We start from the raw sequence: 23,766 nt of genomic DNA on the forward strand, positions 1-23,766 counted from the left end.
TTCTAACCTTTAAGTTTTAATTATCTTGCACGTATGGAGAATGGTAATGGACATGTTAGCGGTGGCGGAGCGTCTAATGTGAGAACCCGTAGAAACCCTAATCTTTTCCGAGGGTTTTATTTCCTTTAATTGCATGTTTTCTGCATTTTCTGGCTTAGGAATATTTCTTGGTGGATTTTATGAGTAATTATAGTTTTTAGATAATTTTTCTAGTATTGGAGAGTTTTTAGAAAATTAAGAATATATTATGGACGTGGGACCCACTAGTGCGAAAAGTTCGGAAAAATTCGGCCAATTAGGTTAAATTCCGAATACTGTGTAAAATTTATCGGGTGTTAAGAGATAAGTAGAGTGTGTGAAATGATTGATGTGAGAGAGAAAAGAAAGGATAGGAATGCATTAATTGAGGTGACAAGTGTCACCATTTCATTGGGTAAGGCTTATGACTTACTATTCCAATTTTTGACCTTTTGACCAAGAGGTTAAATATCTTAAAAATTGCACAAAAATTACCATTTCTCACCTCCTTGATGGCCGGCCCTCTCTAGCACAAAAGGAAGAGAAATTCTTCAACATCTTGGCAAATTCCTAGCTCAAATCATCCAAACTACTTGCTTAAATTAGTTTTTACTCCATAAAATCCTTCCACTTGGTGTTAGTGAGTGTTTTGGTGAAGCTTTTTGGAGAACTTAAGGTGTCCAACATCTTCCTCTCTCTTGTTTACTTGGTAAGTGGTGATTGACTACCCTCCTATACCTTATGAAGCTTAAGTTATGCTTATTAGTGATTAAAGTGCTGAAATTTCTGGTTTTTATCTTGGTTTGAAGTGATTTGGTGAAGTTTTTATTTTATTGATGATTTTTCTGGTTTAATTGGATTATGATGGTGTGGTTGTTTATGATGATTGGCAATGGCCTATAATGACACTAGTAGGTGTGAATTGTTGATAATTGCAATCAATTTTGGGTTTGGAATGAATTGTGAAAAGTTAGGGTTCATAAACCCCTAATTCTGTCCGGTTTTGGATCATAGGGTTAGAGGCCGAATTGGACTTTTCTCAAAACATGAAAGTTGTAGGTATTGATGTGTTTGAGGTGCCTACAAAATTTCAGGTCATTTGGATTAGTGTAGAGTGAGATATATCGATTTTACTGTTGCTGTTCTGGGTTGATCAGAATGCGAAAACTGCACTTGTAATTGGCCATTTTGACTGGAATTGGTTTGGATTTTGTTGTTGGTGTCTTCTGATGAAATGTAGCTGGATGTCTTATCTATCATATTCCCTTGGAATCAATGCATTTGGACTTGTATAGACTGAGTTGTACTGATTACAGCATTGGGTGATTTGTAAACCTGTTTTTGGTGGTTCTGGTTTAGTATTTGTCATATTTGACCTAATTGTGCTAGGATTTGGATTGAGTGGCCTTCTACATTGTTGTAACCCTGTTTCATATCTTCGAAACGGTGGGTCTTACACCCCCATCCGATAACCGTAGTGAATGTGGTGTCATTACCGCATATTGAGGTCAAATACGGTTTCTTTGTTAAGGCTTAAGCTAAAGCCTTTTCTTAATTTCTGGTTACCTATGATGCTTATTTATGCATATAAACCCTATTGGGGGTTATGATTGGCATTGCTTTATGACTCGTTATCGAGTCTCCATGTACTTGTTTACATGTTTTAGGGCTCGCTCTCATTCCGGTCATTTCCTAGCTAACTTTTGTACTTGTACTACTTTGAGCCTACTGAACGGCTTTTGGGAAATGAGATGACCTTTGGTATGAAATGTTGGGACTGATTTGAGGAAATAATGAAGCCTTAATGGCTGGAAAAGTAAGAATTTTAGGGGAGGTGCTGCCCGATTTTCTAGGCCGTTTGGTTCCTTTAAGTTGGATTTGCCTTTTGGTGGAAATGAAAGGCTTTTGGGTTGTTTGCGCCTAAGTTTTCATGTTACCTTTTCGTTCCAAGAAAATCATGTTTTCCACCCTTGCATTAGTAATTATTTGGCGAGGCATATGACTAGTAGTCGAGCCTCATGTGCATTGTGTTTACTCGATTCTGGAAGTAAAACCTTCAATTGGTTTATTTTGATTATTTTAGGGTTTCTTGGCGATTAAGGCCAATCTGAAGTGAAAACTTTTGAAGTTGAGCCTGTGAGTGTTCCACTACCTGTTACCCATTATGTGAAATATCTGAATATCTGAATACTTGATTTATGACTATTGAAGCCAAATACTATTTTGATAAAATGGAGGCGAGGGTGTACTTTATCACACTCGTTTTCTATCTGTTCATATGTCAATTTTGAGTGCCTATCTAAATCTGCCGTCTGAATCTGCTATCTGAATCGGATATCCTGTATCTGTATCTGAATCTGTTATCTGTGTCTGCATCTGTTCGGATTTCTATGACCTATGAGCTCAATCCTGTGGCTAAGTTATTCGACTCGGGCCGGCAAGGGCCTGGACGATTAGATAACAAACCACAGTAGTCTGTTCGGGGATTTTGGGTATTGAGACCCTTGATTCCGGGTATACTCGAGTATTACCATTTCTGTTCGGTTACGGTGAGCGGGCCCGGTAAAGGGGTGTTTGGTGGACGAAATTCGGAGTAAAGAGGGGTCTACGGACGCATTGGTTCTATATACGTTGACGGAGAGTCAACCGGTTTGGATCAAGTACTGCGCAGGAAATTTGGCTCCTGAGAGCCACCCGTATCCTTCTGATTTGAATCATTGGTTTCTGTGCTTTACATCTGACATGTGTATCTGATTTGTTAAATGTGAAATGCCATGATTTTAATGCTATTTGTTTGGTACCTCATTGAGCGCAAGCTCACCCCTTTCCGTTCCTTTTGTTTTCCTTACAGGAAAATAAACCCTTTTGGTCTGGATTTGACAAATGGCTGCCAAATTGAGCTAGATGAACATATCTTTTGTATAGCTCATGTATTAAAACCCTAAGTGTACTTTTGGGGCGTTTTCTCTTTTGATTTGGCAAACCGTGTATATGTATTAACTTTTGAAAGCTTTTGTATGTCATTTTGATTTGTAACCGCTAAAGTTCAGATGTGAATGTTTGTTAGCTATTTCGGTTGGGTTCTGACGGGTCGGTTACTATTCATGGCCGGCTCCGGATTTCTTTTTTTTTATTTTGGGTTATTTTACCATTTTGACTTGTTTACGCGCGTTTGTAAGTTCCGGAGTGAAGCATAGCTCTAATTTGATCCGTAGTCCTGGCGAGAGCTGGGCAGGCAGTCCGCTAACCCCTTTGGTTCGCCTTAGGGGAAAGTGGGGCTGTTACATCTAATGGACACGTGGAGCCACTTAGATCCATATCCTATAGGCCACGAGGCAGGGGAGATCGAGTTCGATACTCACCTGCTAATAGGCACCCTAGATGCCAGTGTAGGACCTTATACGCGTATCCCAACGACTTGGTGCTATCCTTAGATGATGAGCGCCGCCATTTGTGGGACGCTAACCACACCCTGACCCAGGATGTGGAGGAGCTGAGCATCATGGTGGATACCCAGTTTGACCAAATAGCCGATCTAGAGATTAGGCTAGCTGCTGAGCATAATAGGTTGGAGGCTGCTCGTCTGGAGATTGAGCGACAGAGGTCTAGGGTGACTCGACTAACTGAGGGGATCCGTGATAGGAGTGCCGGTATCAGGGCTGATGCCGTTATGTTGATGGATGAGGACACTAGTTTCCTTTAGGGTAACGAGCAGGCAGGCGCTGAGGGGGACCCAGAGGAGGATCCGGAGGAAGATCCAGAGGAGGACCCAGAGGAAGATCCTGCGGAGGACGTTGCTCCTGATAGCCGTGCTGAGGGTTAGGCTAGGATCAACTTAATTATATTAGATATGTAGGGTTAGGAAAGGGGGACATTTGTTAAGTCATCAAAATTTTGTCTAGGTGGATGACTTGCTTTCGAGGCACCATATCCCTAATTTTTGTTTAAGGGATTATCTGTATGTATTTTTGCTAGCTTATGTGCCTTACTTTTGGGAATGTCCCAACCCGCTACTTGTATGACTTTCACGTGGAAATATATGTTAAATGTTTTATTTTCCTTTTTCCTCCATTTTCATAATGATTTTAATCACAAAGAGAATAATAATAATCATAAATAAATAACATTTTCGCCTAATTGTCTTATCCTTCCGCAATAGGCGTAATTAGGCAATGGATCGCCAAGTGATAGGAAGGATGGTGGGAGAGAATCTTCGACATCTTCGCAGCTTTAAACTACACAGAAGAGTGACAGGTGACTTTCGCCGCATTCCAGTTTGAGGGAGCTGCTCGCTCCTGGTGGAATCTGGTTAGGATTAACTGGGACAGGAATCATACTCCAAGTACTTGGGCGAACTTCACAAGGGAGTTCAATGCCAAATTTCTTCCACCTCTCATTCAAGAGAAGAGAGAGGACGACTTCATAAAATGTAAGCAAGGGGCGATGAGTATCGCCGAATATGAAGTCCAGTTCACGAAGCTATCCCGTTTTGCTCCTGAATTGATAACCACGGAGCAAAAGCGTGTCAGAAGGTTTGTACAGGGATTGAATGTGGAAATACAGGAAGGTTTAGCTGCCGTGAGGATAGACACTTTCGCAGATACCGTCGAGAGAGCCCAGAGAGTTGAAGTAGCGAGAGCTCAAGTGAAATCTTTTCAGGCCAAGAAAAGATTTGCTCCTAGCAGTAGTCGGGAGCCGACGTATGGAAATGCTCCACCGGCCAAAGTAGGCCGAGGAACCAGTGGAGTGACTAGCCCTGGAGCACCATGAGGCGCACAAGCAAGAGGAACCGGGGCAAGGAATGCAGGGGGACGAAATAATGGAACTAGAGTGGGACCGAATGGAAGGGGACAACCTAGGAATACCTCGCAAGGAGGCCGAGCAATAATTCCCCAAGTGACTTATGCCTATTGTAAGAAACCTGGCCATACTATAGATGGTTGCTGGAAGAAGCAAGGAAAGTGCTTGAGATGCGGAAGTAGCGAGCACCAAATTTCTGGATGTCCAAAAATGCAGGAAGAGATTACCCCAAACGCTAGACCAAACACTTCTGGAGGGAGCCGGCCGACAGTTCCTGCCAGAGTGTATGCTATAGATGACCAACCTGTACCTGATTCCTCGGAAGTCGTGGAAGGTACTCTCCCCATTTTTCATCGATTAGCTAAAGTGTTAATTGACCCTGGTGCAACCCATTCATTCGTAAATCCATCTTTTATGTCTGGAATAGATGTGAAACCTGTTAGATTACCCTTTGATCTTGAAGTTAGGACACCAATGGGTAATAAGAAGATAATCACTAGCTTAGCCTATAAGAATTGTGAATTCTGGATTGGAGAGCGTAAAATGCTAGTGGATCTAATCAGTCTGGACATAAAAGGGTACGACGTTATCATAGGAATGGATTTCCTAGGCCATTATCATGCTAAGCTTGATTGCCGAGCGAAAGTGGTAGAATTCTGTATACCTGGAGAAGCAACCTTGAGGTTAGATGTTAAGGGTAGGTTAGCATCATCTGTTATGATCTCAGGAATACGGGCGAGGAAAATGTTGTCTAAAGGAGCTCAAGGTTTCTTAGCCTTCTTGATTAACGCTCCCAGCAATCAAGTGAAGTTAGAAGATGTACCAGTGGTACGGGAATTTCCGGATGTTTTTCCCGAAGAGCTAAAGACTCTACCGCCGGAAAGAGAAGTGGAGTTTAAGATTGACTTGGTGCCTGGAACGGCTCCAATTTCTAAGACTCCGTACCGAATGGCTCCTGTCGAGCTGAAGGAGTTGAAAATTCAATTGCAGGATCTGTTGGAGAAAGGTTTTGTGAAAGAGAGTGATTCACCATGGGGAGCACCCGTTCTATTTGTCAAGAAAAGGGACGGAAGTTTGAGGTTATGTATCGATTACCGAGGGTTAAATGAGGTTACAATTAAGAATAAATACCCTATACCGTTGATAGATAGTTTGTTCGACCAACTGCAAGGGTATTTTCTCTAAGCTGGACTTGAGGCAAGGGTATTACCAGTTAAAGATTTAGAAGGAATATATACCCAAGACTGCTTTTAATACGAGATATGGACATTTTGAGTTCACAGTCATGCCTTTTGGTTTAACTAATGCACCAGCTGCATTCATGGATTTAATGCAGAGAGTCTTTAAGAAGTATTTGGATCAGTTTGTAGTGATTTTCATCTATGATATCTTGATATACTCTAAGACACGAGAGGAACATGTTAAGCACTTGGAGATAGTCTTGCAAATATTAAGGGAGCATAAGTTATATGCCAAGTTCAGTAAGTGCGAGTTTTGGTTGGAGGAGATTTCATTTCTAGGGCACAAGATTTCTAAAGATGGAATTGCCGTGGATCAGACAAAAGTTGAGACTGTTATGATATGGAAATAGCCAGAAACTCCAACAGAAGTGAGAAGTTTCTTGGGTTTAGCAGGTTACTATAGCCGATTCATCAAGGATTTCTCAAAAATTGCTGGACCTATGACTGAGCTAACCAAGAAAGGGAACAAATTTATTTGGACTCCGAAGTGTGAGTCAAGTTTTCAGGAATTGAAGAAGCGTTTAACATCCGCTCCTGTCTTGGTGTTACCTGAAGGAGGAGAAGGTTATGCAGTGTACTCCGATGCTTCCAGAGAAGGTTTAGGATGCGTTTTAATGCAAAATGGTAAAGTGGTTGCCTATGCCTCCAGAAGATTGAAACCTCACGAACAAAACTACCCAACTCATGACCTAGAACTAGCTGCAGTAATTTTTGCCTTAAAGAAATGGAGACACTACTTGTATGGCGTGACTTTTGAGGTTTATACGGACCATAAGAGCCTCAAGTACTTGTTCTCCCAAAAGGAACTAAATTTGAGACAAAGGCGATGGGTAGAATTTTTGGAAGATTATGACTGTTCGATTAATTACCACCCAGGAAAAGCCAATGTGGTAGCTGACGCTCTAAGTAGAAAGGCCCAAGTAGCAGGGTTAATGGTTAAAGAATGGGACATGTTAGAAGAAATAAGTGGTTGGAACCCTCGCTTGGAGAAACTGAAGATATTATTTGGGAACTTATCGTTAAAATCACCGTTACTAGAGCATATTAAGGAGGCCCAGAAAACGGACCCTATGATTCAGAAGAATTTGGAGAAAGTGCAAAAAGGGGAAACCCTAGACTTTAAATTAGGGTCTGAAGGTGTATTGAGGTTTCGAGATCGAATTGTGATTCCGGCAGATGAAGAGATAAGGAAAGGAATTTTAGAAGAATCACATCGATCGAAGTATACTATACACCCAGGTGTGACCAAGATGTATCATGATGTGAAGGGATTATACTGGTGGGAAGGTTTGAAAAAGGACGTGGCAGATTTTGTACAGAGATGCTTGATCTGCCAACAAGTAAAAGCTGAGCATCAGAAGCCCTCTGGTTTATTGCAATCGTTAGAAATCCCTGAATGGAAATGGGAACATATAACAATGGATTTTGTAACGGGATTGCCTAGAAGTCAAAAAGGATTTGATGCAATTTGGGTAATAGTTGACCGACTCACTAAATCTGCACATTTCCTACCCGTAAGCATGAGCTTTTCTTTGGAAAAACTGGTCAAGTTGTACACAGAAGAGATCCTAAGATTACATGGTATCCCTGTAAGTATCGTGTCTGATCGAGACCCAAGGTTTGTCTCGCGTTTTTGGCAGAAATTTCAGGAGTCTTTGGGGACCAAGTTGTACCATCCCCAAACCGACGGGCAGTCGGAAAGGACAATTCAAACTTTGGAAGATCTGCTGAGCTCGTGTATACTGGATTTTGGAGGTAAATGGAGCCAATATATGACCTTAGTAGAATTTGCGTATAACAACAGCTATCAAGCCTCAATCCAAATGGCACCTTATGAAGCGTTGTACGGAAGAAGGTGTCGATCTCCGATTCATTGGGATGAAGTTGGAGAAAGGAAAGTTATGGATCCAACAGCGATACCTTGGATTGTAGAAGCCCAGGAGAAAGTGAAATTAATTAGAGAAAGGCTTCAAGCTACCCAGAGTAGACAAAAGAGCTATGCCGACACGAGGAGGAAAGACTTGGAATTCGAAGTAGGAGACAAGGCTTTCCTACGAGTTAAACCCTTGAAGAGCGGAGTAGTATCCAAGAAAGGTAAGAAGCTAAAGCCAAGGTATATCAGACTTTTCAAAATTTTGAAGCGAGTCGGGAATGTAGCATATCAGTTGAAATTGCCTGCAAGCATGGCTAAAGTTCACGACGTATTTCATGTCTCCATGCTTAGGAAATATCACCCCGACCCAAGCCATGTGCTGCAATTGGAAGGAATAGAAGTAGATGAGACGTTAACCTATGAAGAAGGGCCAGTTCAGGTTTTAGATAGAGAAGTGAAGGAGCTGAGAAATAAGAAAATTCCTCTGGTAAAGATTCTATGGAGAAATCATGGACTTGAGCAAGCAACTTGGGAGTTAGAAGAAGAAATGCAGAAAAAGTACCCCGATTTATTTCTTTAGGAAGTGTGAATTTTGAGGTCAAAATTCTTTGTAAGGAGGGGAGGATGTGAGAACCCTGAAAATATATATACAAATATCATTTCATATTTCATTTGCATTTTTAATTCATTAGTAAATTCTAGTATTACTTTCACTTGTTTCAAAATAAGTGCGTAAAAACACTTTTCATGAAAGGAATAATATAATTTTTCTAAGACATGAAATTTCTTGGTTTTGCTAGACTAAATTAATACTTTTAGAGTTAGAATAAATTTTAGCACCTCAACATAAAATATTAAAGTACTTAGTTTTATTATGCTAAATTAATATCACCTGAGTGGATTAATTTTACTACCTTAAAATAAATTACTTGAAGTCCAATAATTAATTCTAATTAGTGAATAACGTTAAATACTACCAAAAATTCTCACGATAGGACGAAGCCGATAAATTTTAGGTAAAAACAATACAAGTATACTAAATACGTGTAGGACGTAAAAATTTCGATAATTGAAACCATGTGAGATTAGTGTATCATTAGGAGTTTAATTTATATTCGGAATAAATTTTTGGTGTTAAGTTAAAATCAAGGACTCAAGTAAGGATTAGTAGGGCAATGTGAAATGTCTAAACTACCCTTCACAATATCACGAAATCACCATGCAATCCCAAAACATTTCCGAACAGCATTATGATCAACCTCACCATTCGGCCAATGCTCACCTTCACCACTTCCACACTCAACCTCTTCCTACACTCCAACTCCCTCCAAAACCGCGAGCCATCTCCCTGTTTTTTTCCTCAACCCCGCAACATCACATTCCTTAACTCCGCAACATCTCACCTCAACCACAACTACACCTGACAACCGAGAGCAAGGAGAGAAAAACAGTGAGCTGCGATAGTTCGCTGTTCCTGTCCGAGAAGGAGAAGCGAGAGGGAGAAGGAAGGAGAGAACCGTGTGTGAGCTTCCGTCTGTATTTTTCAACTCCAAACAACTGCACTTCAGCACTCCTCACTGCAACACCATCCCAGTTGCAACAACTGCAACCAAAACCTCTGCGAGCCGAAAGCCGAGAGGGAGAACAGGAAATTTTTCAGATTTCTTGTGAGTGAGCTGCAATCTGAGGTAACCTCTGAGCTAGATTAAACTAATTAGAGGTAGATTGAGTTAATTAGGAGCATGCATGTAGAGTTAATCGATCGGATGATGAACTGGAAAAGAAAAGAAAAACTTGCTGTACGAAGGGATAAATTTTGACCTTGAGCTGAAATAGGAAATGCAGCTCCGAAATTGTTCACTCTTAGCAATCTGAACACCTAGATGTAATTAGCCGAGTGAAAAATTGATGATTAAGACCATGCATGTTGATTTGTGCATTCGGATGATGATGTTAAAGCATAAGAAAATTCTGTTTTGAAAAGAAAATGGTTGGCCGAGAATCGATTAAGAAATGCATGATGTAATCTGCTTTATTGTGATAATCAGAACCTGAGATTATGATTAGCTAACTTAAACTTGAATGATTAAGATGTTTAGGACCTTGCATGTTGATTTTTGAACCATTGAATGATGATTTGAAGAAAAAGAAATCTGATGTGCGCAAGAAATTTAGACTTGCCGTGAGCTTGAACCAGAAACGCAGCTGTAATCTTGGTTAATTGATATAATCAGAGCTTGCGAATGTGATTACCTCACTAATAAAAAGGTAATTAAGTCTTACATGAGGCTAAGTAGCTCGGCTAACCAAGAAAATAAAATGAAAACAGAAAAATTGTTTCATGCATGATCATCCGAGACTAGTTGATATAATCTCTGGATTTTAGCAATGGTTGTAGTGTTAAATGAATCTGATGTTGAACTAGAAATGTTAATCAAGTGGTTAAGCAGTTGCCTGTTGAATTTGAGTCCCTAAAATACTGATTTAGTCAAGGAAAAAGCTGGATTAAGAACATACAATTGCTGGAAAATTGTTGTGAACTGCCGTGAGTTTGAACCTGGGAATTTTGAGGATTATAACAGTTGTTTAAATTTAATTTCAAGCTGGAAATATTAACTGTCTAGCCAAGTAATTACATGATGAAGTTGAGAGTTTAATAGCATGTCTTAGCCAAGGAAATATTGAATTCATGAACAACGAAGTGCTGGAAATTTTAATGACCGAAAGGTTGAGCTGCAGTATTGTGTTGAGCTGGAAAAATGTGCACGTTAGGCTGTGAAAGTTGTTTAGCAATGAAACATTTGATTTTACTATGACTGCAGTGTTGTGGTGAAATTATCGGCATTGAAATATAACTATTGTGAAATGTTTGATTTGCACGTGGCTACGTGTAAAGAGATTTTGATGCAATCTTGGACAAAAAATGTCGTTACAAATCTTGCCTCATGTTTATATATTTGTTACTGAATTTAAACGCTTGAAATTCTAGCTTTATTGCTATAAGTGTTATAGCTTGATAAAATTAACTGCTAGAACTGCTTGGAAGTTTTATATTCATTGTTATTGACTTGAGATGTGATTTTTATTTGATGGCAAATTTGAGTTATAATGTGACTTCGAAATGGAATCGAACTTGTGAAATTCGTTTCGACCCTGCGAATTCGCGAATGCTTAAGCAACCTATTTAAATATTTTTGTGCTTAGCATTAATCGATAAAACTTAGTATCGTACGTTTAAGTTAGCAATTCTTGTGTGGGGATTTTCTAAACCGTGCCGACTCGATATTTTTTTCCCTTAAGCTTAAACTAGCTTTAATAGCTATAGAAAATAATTTTTCTAGCTTCTAAACCCCTAAGTCTTATTTCATCTCCTTTTATTTCTTTAAGACTTGTATCCTGCTAGTTTTCTAGAGGAATCTTCCAAAATATGAGATTTTAAGTGATTTTAACTAAAAGTGCAGAAAACTTGTTCGGGAAGAAAGTATTTACAGAAAGTAATACTAGTTATATTTTTAGAAAGAAAGGAATTTTAGTGAAAACCCTACGAAACATTTCACTACTTTTGCTAAGCTTTAACCTTGGAAAGAGTGTTGATTTATTCCGAGAAAATAAAATAGTTGTATACTAGATAAACTTCTACACTTATAAACCAAGAGCTCGAATATAAAACTTATAGTTTTAAAACTTGATTTTCTAGGATATAGCGAGGATGCGGATTTCGACTCCCAAATTGACATCTGAATTTCACTCTTAGTGAGTGTCCTTGCTTGTTCTATTCCTACTTGATTAAAGTGCTTTCTTGACTTGAAATGTGATACTTGCAAAACTAGTTTTTGATCCATCTAAGTGAGCAGTGTGTACTTTATCGCACTAGCCGTTCGAGTGGTGACTTGCGTGAAATATTTTTTTTCCTCGACTCTTGAATCCTCGAATCTAAATGTAGTTGCGTCGTTAGGTGAATCCCTCGACTCCTGAATCCAACTGCAGTTGCGTCGTTAGGTGAATCTCTCGACTCGTGAATCCAACTGCAGTTTCGTCGTTAGGTGAATCCCTCGACTCATGAATCTAACTCACCCCACGTCTATTTGTTTTCCTTAACAGGTTCTGGAAATTAAAAGCTTTGAAACTTACTCATGCTTTCCTTTTGGGATGTATTTGAATACCATGACTACTTTTGTGGGCTGTAATACGTTTAATTTGGATAATGTACTTTTTATTTTGGATTGCCACTTGAAGCTGGAAAATGTGTAAAACTTAATTTGGATGCTTGGCTTGATTGTTGTATTTTGTTGTATGAAATTTTTCTTAGTTGGGACGGTACGATTCTATTCCGCAGTTCATAACGCGTGAGATTTTTAGGAGCCGTCGATTGGCTACGTTAAATTACTACTATCTCTGAAGTTAATATGGTTTTAGTGACGGCGTTCTTCGGGAGAATTGTTTTGTAATAGATTAGGTTATTCTTCGAAAGGATTTGGGTTAGAATGCTTGCATGAGTCCTGGCGAGAGCTGGGCAGACAGCCGCCAACCCTTTGGTTCGCCTTAGGGGGAAGTGGGGTCGCCACAGGTTGTATCAGAGCCTAGGTTAGGAAACGGGGGAGTACGAAAACCGGGGGTGGCCAGTGGTGTCTCACCGGGAGGATCAGTCACTGCTTCTCGATGTCCCTGTGGATATTGCGGAGGGCCAAATCACACGGAGGCAAATTGTTGGAAGAAAGAAGGAAAATGCCTGCGCTGTGGTAGCGCCGAACATCGAATTGCTAACTGTCCAGCACGACTGCGCGAAGGAGAGGGACTCCGCCACCAACCAAGACTAACTCTCAGCAACCAACCAAGACCAACCCTGGACAGTCGAAAGGAGAAGGGACTGGAGCGAAAGTACCGGCTCGAGTATATTCCCTGGAGCATCATCAGGTCCCTGACTCATCTGAGAACGTAGAAGGTATGATCCATTGGTTACCTTGGATTTTGACAGATCCCAATGATGAGAAAATTTCAAGGACGAAATTCCTTTAAGGGGGAGAGAGTGTGAGAACCCGTAACTTTTTCAAATTTTTAGGTTTTATTATCTTTAATGGCATGTTTTCTGCATTTTCTTGTTTAGGAAAAATTTCTAGATAATTTTTATGAGTAAATAGAGTTTTTAGGTGATTTTGTCTAGTATCGAATAGTTTTTGAGAAATTAAGAGTATATATCGGACGTGGGACCCGCTAGTGCGGAAAATTCGGAAAAATTCGGCCAACTAGGTTAAGTTTCGGATACTGGGTTTAAATTATCGGGTGCTAAGAGATAATTAGAGGTTGCTATTTGGATTGATGTGAGAGGAAACAAAAAGATAGGGATGCATTAAATAAAGTGACAAGTGTCACTTAGTGGTTGGTTGGACTTGAAGACCACTATTCACCTTTTTCCATTTGACCAAATAAATCACAAAAATTTCCAAAATTTCACCATTTTCTTCTTCTCTTTGGCCGGCCACTTCAAGAAAAAAAGAAAGGGAAAAGCTCCCCAAGTTTTGCTTCAATCTTGCTCCAATCTACCAAATCAACCATTGAATCTTGTTTTTGCTCCATAGAAACACTTAAGGGAGTGATAGTGAGGTGTTTTGTGGAGTTGTTTGGAAGGCTAAAGAGATTAGTTACTCTCTCTCTTGTGTTGCCAAGGTGAGTAGTTAAGGACCCCTCTCCTCCCTCTAATAATGCTTAATTCATGATTGGTGGTAGTATAAGATGCATTTTTATGGATTATATCTTGATTTTTGGTTGAATTGGTGAACTTTTGTAACTATTGGGGATTTTTCTTTTTTCATATGAATATGATTATGTGGTCATGTATAATGATTGGAAATTATATTTAAGGAAGCTAGAATGTGGAAAAAGTGGTTAATTGCAAGCAATTTCTGTTTTGGAAGAAATTTTGGAAAGCTAGGGTTTCATGTTCTTAGATTCTGCCCGGCACTGTAGCTTATAGTTAGAAGCTGAATTGGCCTTGGGTTAAAACATGAAAGTTGTAGGGAATAATATTTTAGATATGCCTACAAAATGTCAGGTCAATCGGAGCAACGTAGCTTGAGAAAAAATGGAATTACCCTTGCTGCCCTGGTTTTACCCGAATTTGATAGTTGCGTCTGTAATTGGTTAATTTGATTGGGAATGCTTAGGAATTGGTTGTTGAGGTCTCCTGATGAAATGTAGCTTTGTATATTAGCTTTCGTATGGCTTTAGAATCACTGGATTTGGATTTAGGCAGCCTGACCTATGATGTTTGAACCAGAATGCGGTTGGTGAAACCTGTTTTGCGGTTCTGGTTTAGTATTTTGCATTTTTGACCTGGTTACACTCGAAACTGGACAGAGTAGCCTTCTTCAACATTGTATCCCTATCTCTTAGCTTCAAAAAAGTGTATCTTTCACCTCAATCCGATAATTGTTGTGCCAATGGTGCCAAAACCGCAAAATGACGTCAAAAACTGTTTTTTTTGGATTATAGATTACTTCCATTTCCAGATTTTCCTGGTTTACTCTAGTACTTAGACATTCTTATGGAGCCCTATTTTGGTAGTATGTGGATTTGGTTTATGACTTGTAATCAAGTTTTATTGTGCTTATTTGAATATTTTAGGGCTTGACTTTTATTTCCGGTCATTTTCCTAGCTAAATTTTGTACTTGAAAGACTTTAACTCTAGTGAACGGCTTTTGGAAATGAGATTATTTTTGTATGAGATGTTGGGACTGATTTGAGGAAATAATGAAGCCATTAATGGCAGGAAAATAGGTAAACACAAGGGATTTGCTGCCGAAATTTTTCTTGAAGGCTAGTTGGATTTACTTGTGATTTGAACGAATGGTTTTAGGGTTGTTCATGTTGTGATACCAACCGCTACCTTTTACTCCAATTTCATTGTTATTTCTTTGCACTGGTAGCTAATTTGATCAGGCACACCACTTATAGTTAAGTCTTATTTATGCATTTCGTGTATTGAATTCGTGAAAGTGGGAACCATAATTGTTTCACCTTGGTTATTTTAGGGTTTCTTGGTGATTAAAGCTCTCTTTTGGGGTAAAAAACTTTTGAGGTATCTGTACTGACACCGGTGAGTGTACCACTCCCCTTACTTGTTGTTGTTTAATTCGGTTTCTGTACATGCAATTTGTGATATGAACGACTGAACTATCTGTTTATTCTGTTTGAGACGAAGGTGTACTTTATCACACTCGTTCTCTTGTCTGTTCATATGCCAATTTTGAGTGCATCTCTGAATCTGCTATCTGTATCTGGTATCTGTATCTGTATCTGTTCTGACGTCGTTTGGAAGCTTGTATCCAACGACCTTTCTGTGACCTCTGAGCTCAACCCCTGTGGCTAGTTACTCGAGTCGGGCCGGCAAGGGGCTGGTCGATTAGATAACGAACTACTGTAGTCTGTTTTGGGATTTTTGGTTATTGAGACCCTTGATTCCGGTATACTCGAGTATTACCATTTCTGATCTGATTGGATTTCGGGCCTGGTAGGGGTATGTGAGGTGGAAGGAATCGGAGAAAGTGGAGTCTACGGTATTGGTTACTCCTTTAGCGTTGATGGAGTGTCAACTATTATTTCGATCGTGCTTCAGCGACGCAAATGGGAATTTGGCTCCTGAGAGCCACCTGTATCCTTCCTATTTAAATCATTGGTTCCTTTACTTTACATCTGGCATTCTTACCTGATTTGTGAAATGTGAAATGCCATGTTTTTACAGCTATATGTCAGGTACCTCATTGAGCGCAAGCTCACCCCTTTCGGTTCCTTTTGTTTCCCTTACAGGAAAATAAATCTTTTGGACTGGATTTGATAGTTGGTTGCCGAATCGAGCTAGATGGACATATCTTTTGTATAACTCCTTGTTTGAAACCCTAACTGTACTTTTGGGTCCGTTTCACTTTTGATTTGGCAAACCGTGCATGTATCAACTTTTGAATGACTTTGGTATACCACTTTGGGTTGTATATGCTTAATTTCAAGATGTATATATGTGATTGATGCTTGGTTGGATTTTGACGTGTCGGTTATTATTCATGGCCGACTCCGTTTTCTTTTTTTTTTATTTTGTGATTTTGACTTGTTTACGCGTGTTTGTATGTTCCGGAACGTATTAGATCACTCTAACCTGAACCGTTAGTCCTGGCGAAAGCTGGGCAGGCAGTCCGTTAACCCCTTTGGTTCGCCTTAGGGGAAGGTGGGCTGTCACAGGTGGTATCAGAGCTGCTCGCGTGGTCTCTGCGCGGAGTGAGTTTGGGCCAATAGTGTTACAATCTTGATTTCGTGAATGTGTCTAAGTGCTCGTTTGAGCATAAGTTATGAACTATGCATGTTCTAAGTGTAAAAATCTTTATCATGAAATTTGAGTAAGATAGATCTGTATGTCAGGTAGGAATCTTTAAAATGGATGATTTACGCTTGGGACCGGTCGGCTCGAGTTGTGAATTATCTTATTTGGGATTCTCGTGCCCGGCTACTAAATCAATGAGAATCTAGGTTAAAAAGGACTCAGGTGAACTAGAAAGGTGATTCTATGGAACTTCGTATGGTCTGTTCGGGTGTGGTTAAGCGTGATCAACTTTGATTAAGATATAGATGGTGTTGTTGTCGTAAATTATGGACGGAGCTCTCGAGGGGGAAAAGCTCTTCGTGAGTTATTTTTGTACTCGTGACCTAGTCTGTCTATACTACTTTCGGATGATCCCGCTACTTTCATGGATCTCTCACATTTGTATCTACTTGACTGCTACTGTGTGACTGGTTCGGTCTAGTTGTGTGTATATATGCTTTTGCTTTGTGTGTACCTCTTGTTATTTGCTTATGCTTATAATTATTTTTAATATTATCTTTGCACCTCGACCCTAGATTGACTTAGATTCATGGAGGGCACAGGTAGTGGCTGAGGACGTGGGCGAGGGCGTAGACAACCCACGCCGGACAGAGGTGCTGGGGAAACCTCATCTGGACCAAACCCTGAACCTAGGATTGACCCCAACGTCCAAATAACTGCTGTCATGCAGCAAATGACTGATTTGCTAGCCGAAGTAGTGCACCAACAGGGTCAAAACCCTAACCCCAACCCTGGGAACCCTGGTAATCACATAGAGGGCGAGGATAGGGCCCTTGAGAGATTTAAAAAGTTCTTCCCACCCAAATTTCTCGGAGGCCCTGACCCTGACGTGACTGAGAGGTGGCTGGAGAAGATGATCGATATTTTTTCTGCATTACACTACACTGAGAAGAGACAGGTGACATTTGCTGTCTTTCAACAAGAGGGAGCTGCCCGTTCCTGGTGGAATGTCATTCGAATGAAGTGGGAAAGAGAACAAACCCCGAGGACGTGGGCGAACTTTATGAGAGAATTTAATGCCAAGTTTTTTCCTCCTCTAATCCAAGAAAAGAAAGAAGATGAATTCATTCGGCTTCACCAAGGAACTCAGACCGTAGCCGAGTATGAGAGTCAATTCACTCGATAGTCTAAGTTTGCGCCCGAACTGATTGTAACCGAACAAAGACGGATAAGGCGATTCATCCAAGGATTAAATGTTGAAATTCAAAAGGATTTGGCAGTAGCCCAACTTAATGCCTTTAGTGATGCGGTGGAGAAGGCCCAGCGAGTTGAAACTGCGAGGTTACAAGTTAAGAACTTCCAAGCCAAAAAAAGGGGCTTTCCTGGGAGCAGCTCGGAACAGGAAGATAAGAGCACATCCCCTAAGAGTGGAAAAGGAAACGGGGGAGTACGACAACCGGGGGTGGCCAGTGGTGTCTCACCTGGAGGATCGGTCACTGCTACTCGATGTCCCTGTGGATATTGCGGAGAGCCAAATCACACGGAGGCAAATTGTTGGAAGAAAGAAGGAAAATGCCTGCGCTGTGGTAGCGCCGAACATCGAATTGCTAACTGTCCAGCACGACTGCACGAAGAAGAGGGACTCCGCCACCAACCAAAACCAACTCTCAGCAACCAGCCAAGACCAACCCTGGACAGTCGAAAGGAGGAGGGACTGGAGCAAAAGTACCGGCTCGAGGATATTCCCTGGAGCATCATAAGGTCCCTGACTCATCTGAGGACGTAGAAGGTATGATCCATTGGTTACCTTGGATTTTGACAAATCCCAATGATGAGAAAATTTCGAGGACGAAATTCCTTTAACGGGGAGAGATTGTGAGAACCCGTAACTTTTTCAAATTTTTAGGTTTTATTATCTTTAATGGCATGTTTTCTGCATTTTCTTGCTTAGGAAAAATTTCTAGATAATTTTTATGAGTAAATAGAGTTTTTAGGTGATTTTTCTAGTATCGAATAGTTTTTGAGAAATTAAGAGTATATATCGGACGTGGGACCCGCTAGTGCGGAAAATTCGGAAAAATTCGGCCAACTAGGTTAAGTTTCGGATACTGGGTTTAAATTATCGGGTGCTAAGAGATAATTAGAGGTTGCTATTTGGATTGATGTGAGAGGAAACAAAAAGATAGGGATGCATTAAATAAAGTGACAAGTGTCACTTAGTGGTAGGTTGGACTTGAAGACCACTATTCACCTTTTTCCATTTGACCAAATAAATCACAAAAATTTCCAAAATTTCACCATTTTCTTCTTCTCTTTGGCCGGCCACTTCAAGAAAAAAAGAAAGGGAAAAGCTCTCCAAGTTTTGCTTCAATCTTGCTCCAATCTACCAAATCAACCATTGAATCTTGTTTTTGCTCCATAGAAACACTTAAGGGAGTGATAGTGAGGTGTTTTGTGGAGTTGTTTGGAAGGCTAAAGAGATTAGTTACTCTCTCTCTTGTGTTGCCAAGGTGAGTAGTTAAGGACCCCTCTCCTCCCTCTAATAATGCTTAATTCATGATTGGTGGTAGTATAAGATGCACTTTTATGGATTATATCTTGATTTTTGGTTGAATTGGTGAAGTTTTGTAACTATTGGGGATTTTTCTGTTTTCATATGAATATGATTATGTGGTCATGTATGATGATTGGAAATGATATTTAAGGAAGCTAGAAAGTGGAAAAAGTGGTTAATTGCAAGCAATTTCTGTTTTGGAAGAAATTTTGGAAAGCTAGGGTTTCATGTTCTTACATTCTGCCTGGCACTGTAGCTTATAGTTAGAGACCGAATTGGCCTTTGGTTAAAACATAAAAGTTGTAGGGAATGATATTTTAGATATGCCTGCAAAATTTCAGGTCAATCAGAGGAACATAACTAGAGAAAAAATAGAATTACCCTTGCTGCCCTGGTTTTACCCGAATTTGATAGTTGCGTCTGTAATTGGTTAATTTGGTTAGGAATGTGTTGAGGTCTCTGATGAAATGTAGCTTTGTATCTTAGCTTTTGGATGGCTTTGGAATCATTGGATTTGGACTTAGCTAGACTGACTTATGATGTTTGAACCAGAATGCGGTTGGCGAAACCTGTTTTGCGGTTCTGGTTTAGTATCTTGCATTTTTGACCTGGTTACACTCGAAACTGGACAGAGTAGCTTTCTTCAACATTGTACCCGATCTCTTAGCTTCGAAAAAGTGTATCTTTCACCTCAATCCGATAATCGTAGTGCCAATGGTACCAAAACCGCAAAATGATGTCAAAAACTGTTTTTTTTGGATTAGAGATTACTTCCATTTCCGGATTTTCCTGGTTTACTCTAGTACTTAGACATTCTTATGGAGCCCTATTTTGGTAGTATGTGGATTTGGTTTATGACTTGTAATCGAGTTTTATTGTACTTATTTGAATATTTTAGGGCTTGACTTTTATTTCCGGTCATTTTCCTAGCTAAATTTTGTACTTGAATGACTTTAAGTCTAGTGAACGGCTTTTGGAAATGAGATTATTTTTGTATGAGATGTTGGGACTGATTTGAGGAAATAATGAAGCCATTAATGGCTGGAAAATAGGTAAACACAAGGGATTTGCTGCCGAAATTTTTCTTGAAGGCTAGTTGGATTTACTTGTGACTTGAACGAAGGGTTTTAGGGTTGTTCATGTTTTGATACCAACCGCTACCTTTTACTCCAATTTAATTGTTATTTCTTTGCACTGGTAGCTAATTTGATCAGGCACACCACTTATAGTTAAGTCTTATTTATGCATTTCGTGTATTGAATTCGTGAAAGTGGGAACCATAATTGTTTCACCTTGGTTATTTTAGGGTTTCTTGGTGATTAAAGCTCTCTTTTGGGGTAAAAAACTTTTAAGGTATCTGTACTGACACCGGTGAGTGTACCACTCCCCTTACTTGTTGTTGTTTAATTCGGTTTCTGTACATGCAATTTGTGATATGAACGACTGAACTATCTGTTTATTCTGTTTGAGACGAGGCTGTACTTTATCACACTCGTTCTCTTATCTGTTCATATGCCAATTTTGAGTGCATCTCTGAATCTGCTATCTACATCTGGTATCTGTATCTGTTCTGACGTCGTTTGGAAGCTTGTATCCAACGACCTTTCTGTGACCTCTAAGCTCAACCCCTGTGGCTAGTTACTCGAGTCGGGCCGGCAAGGGCCTGGTCGATTAGATAACGAACCACGGTAGTCTGTTTTGGGATCTTTGGGTATTGAGACCCTTGATTCCGGTATACTCGAGTATTACCATTTCTGATCTGATTGGATTTCAGACCCGGTAGGGGTATGTGAGGTGGAAGGACTCGGAGAAAGTGGAGTCTACGGTATTGGTTACTCCTTTAGCGTTGACGGAGTGTCAACTATTATTTCGATCGAGCTTCAGTGACGCAAAGGGGAATTTGGCTCCTGAGAGCCACCTATTTCCTTCCTATTTAAATGATTGGTTCCTTTACTTTACATCTGGCATGTGTACCTGACTTGTTAAATGTGAAATGCCATGATTTTACTGCTATATGTCTGGTACCTCATTGAGCGCGAGCTCACCCCTTTCGGTTCCTTTTGTTTCCCTTACAGGAAAATAAATCTTTTCGACTGGATTTGATAGTTGGTTGTCGAATCGAGCTAGATGGACATATCTTTTGTATAACTCCTTGTTTGAAACCCTAAATGTACTTTTGGCTCCGTTTCACTTTTGATTTGGCAAACCGTACATGTATCAACTTTTGAATGACTTTGGTATACCACTTTGGGTTGTATATGCTTAATTTCAAGATGTATATATGTGAATGATGCTTGGTTGGATTTTGACGTGTCGGTTACTATTCATGGCCCACTCCATTTTTATTTTTTTTATTTTGTGATTTTGACTTGTTTACGCGCGTTTGTATGTTCCGGAACGTATTAGATCGCTCTAAACTGAACCGTTAGTCCTGGCGAAAGCTGGGCAGGCAGTCCGCTAATCCTTTTGGTTCGCCTTAGGGGAAGGTGGGCTGTCACAGGTGGTATCAGAGCTGTTTCGCGTGGTCTATGCGCGGAGTGAGTTTGGGCCGGTGGTGTTACAATCTTGATTTCGTGAATGTGTCTAAGTGCTCGTTTGAGCATAAGTTATGAACTATGCATGTTCTAAGTGTAAAAATCTTTATCATGAAATTTGAGAAAGATAGATCTGTATGTCGGGTATGATTCTTTAAAATGGATGATTTACGCTTGGGACCGGCCGGCTCAAGTTGTGAATTATCTTATTTGGGATTCTCGTGCCCGGCTACTAAATCAATGAGAATCTAGGTTAAAAAGGACTCAGGTGAACTAGAAAGGTGATTCTATGGAACTTCGTATGGTCTGTTCGGGTGTGGTTAAGCGTGATCAACTTTGATTAAGATATAGATGGTGTTGTTGTCGTAGATTATGGACGGAGCTCTCGAGGGGGAAAAGCTCTTCGTGAGTTATTTTTGTACTCGTGACCTAGTCTGTCTATACTACTTTCGGATGATCCTGCTACTTTCATGGATCTCTCATATTTGTATCTACTTGACTGCTACTGTGTGACTGGTTCGGTCTAGTTGTGTGTATATATGCTTTTGCTCTGTGTGTATCTCTTGTTATTTGCTTATGCTTATAATTATCTTTAATATTATCTTTGCACATCGACCCTAGATTGACTTAGATTCATGGAGGGCACACGTAGTGGCTGAGGACGTGGGCGCGGGCGTAGACAACCCACGCCGGACAGAGGTGCTGGGGAAACCTCATATGGACCAAACCCTGAACCTAGGATTGACCCCAACGTCCAAATAGCTGCTGCCATGCTGCAAATGACTGATTTGCTAGCCCAAGTAGTGCACCAAAAGGGTCAAAACCCTAACCCCAACCCTGGGAACCCTGGTAATCACATAGAGAGCGAGGATAGGGCCCTTGAGAGATTTCAAAAGTTCTCCCCACCCAAATTTCTCGGAGGCCCTGACCCTGACGTGACTGAGAGGTAGCTGGAGAAGATGATCGATATTTTTGCTGCATTACACTACACTGAGGAGAGACAGGTGACATTTGCTGTCTTTCAACTAGAGGGAGCCGCCCGTTCCTGGTGGAATGTCATTCGAATGAAGTGGGAAAGAGAACAAACCCCGAGGACGTGGGCGAACTTTCTGAGAGAATTTAATGCCAAGTTTTTCCCTCCTCTAATCCAAGAAAAGAAGGAAGATGAATTCATTCGGCTTCGCCAAGGAACTCAGACTGTAGCCGAGTATGAGAGTCAATTCACTCGGTAGTCTTAGTTTGCGCCCGAACTGATTGTAACCGAACAAAGACGGATAAGGCGATTCATCCAAGGATTAAATATTGAAATTCAAAAGGATCGGCAGTAGCCCAACTTAATGCCTTTAGTGATGCGGTGGAGAAGGCCCAGCGAGTTGAAACTGCGAGGTTACAAGTTAAGAACTTCCAAACCAAAAAAAGGGGCTTTCTGGGAGCAGCTCGGAACAGGAAGATAAGAGCACATCCCTTAAGAGTGGAAAAGGAAACGGGGGAGTACGACAACCGGGGGTGGCCAGTGGTGTCTCACCGGGAGGATCGGTCACTGCTACTCGATGTCCCTGTGGATATTGTGGAGAGCCAAATCACAAGGAGGCAAATTGTTGGAAGAAAGAAGGAAAATGCCTGCGCTGTAGTAGCGCTGAACATCAAATTTCTAACTATCCAGCATGACTGCACGAAGGAGAGGGATTCCGCCACCAACCAAGACGAACTCTCAGCAACCAGCCAAGACCAACCCTGGACAGTCGAAAGGAGAAGGGACTGGAGCGAAAGTACCGGTTCGAGTATATTTCCTGGAGCATCATCTGGTCCCTGACTCGTCTGAGGACGTAGAAGGTATGATCTATTGGTTACCTTGGATTTTGACAGATCCTAATGATGAGAAAATTTCGAGGACGAAATTCCTTTAAGGGGGAGAGATTGTGAGAACCCGTAACTTTTTCAAACTTTTAGGTTTTATTATCTTTAATGGCATGTTTTCTGCATTTTCTAGCTTTGAAAAATTTCTAGATAATTTTTATGACTAAATAGAGTTTTTAAGTGATTTTTCTAGTATCGAATAGTTTTTGAGAAATTAAGAGTATATATCTGACGTGGGACCCGCTAGTGCGGAGAATTCGGAAAAATTCGGCCAACTAGGTTAAGTTTCGGATACTGGGTTTAAATTATCGGGTGCTAAGAGATAATTAGAGGTTGCTATTTGGATTGATGTGAGAGGAAACAAAAAGATAGGGATGCATTAAATATAGTGACAAGTGTCACTTAGTGGTTGGTTGGACTTGAAGACCATTATTCACCTTTGTTCATTTGACCAAATAAATCACAAAAATTTCCAAAATTTCACCATTTTCTTCTTTTCTTTGGCCGGCCACTTTAATAAAAAAAGAAAGGGAAAAGCTCTCCAAGTTTTGCTTCAATCTTGCTCCAATCTACCAAATCA

At 40.4% G+C, this 23,766-nt stretch overlaps 1 protein-coding gene across 1 annotated transcript; it reads left to right on the forward strand.

The window, feature by feature from the left end:
* Positions 1-5,028: 5,028 nt before the first annotated feature.
* Positions 5,029-23,142, forward strand: LOC140037887 (uncharacterized). The gene is made up of 5 exons (XM_072083044.1): positions 5,029-5,890; positions 6,132-6,299; positions 6,936-7,677; positions 7,864-8,419; positions 22,693-23,142. Exons 1-5 carry the CDS (start codon positions 5,029-5,031, stop codon positions 23,140-23,142), a joined length of 2,778 nt encoding a protein of 925 aa, XP_071939145.1.
* Positions 23,143-23,766: the final 624 nt, after the last annotated feature.

This window comes from Coffea arabica, chromosome 3c (genome assembly GCF_036785885.1).
Source record: "Coffea arabica cultivar ET-39 chromosome 3c, Coffea Arabica ET-39 HiFi, whole genome shotgun sequence".
NCBI lineage: Eukaryota > Viridiplantae > Streptophyta > Magnoliopsida > Gentianales > Rubiaceae > Coffea > Coffea arabica.

Excerpts from the sequence above, each read along its gene's own strand:
- LOC140037887 (XM_072083044.1), top strand. The coding sequence starts at position 5,029 with ATGCAGGAAGAGATTACCCCAAACGCTAGACCAAACACTTCTGGAGGG. Across the intron at positions 6,300-6,935 it reads TAAGTTATATGCCAAGTTCA|GAAAAGCCAATGTGGTAGCT; the intron begins GTAAGTGCGAGT and ends ATTACCACCCAG. Across the intron at positions 8,420-22,692 it reads GAAATAAGAAAATTCCTCTG|GCCCAGCGAGTTGAAACTGC; the intron begins GTAAAGATTCTA and ends GCGGTGGAGAAG.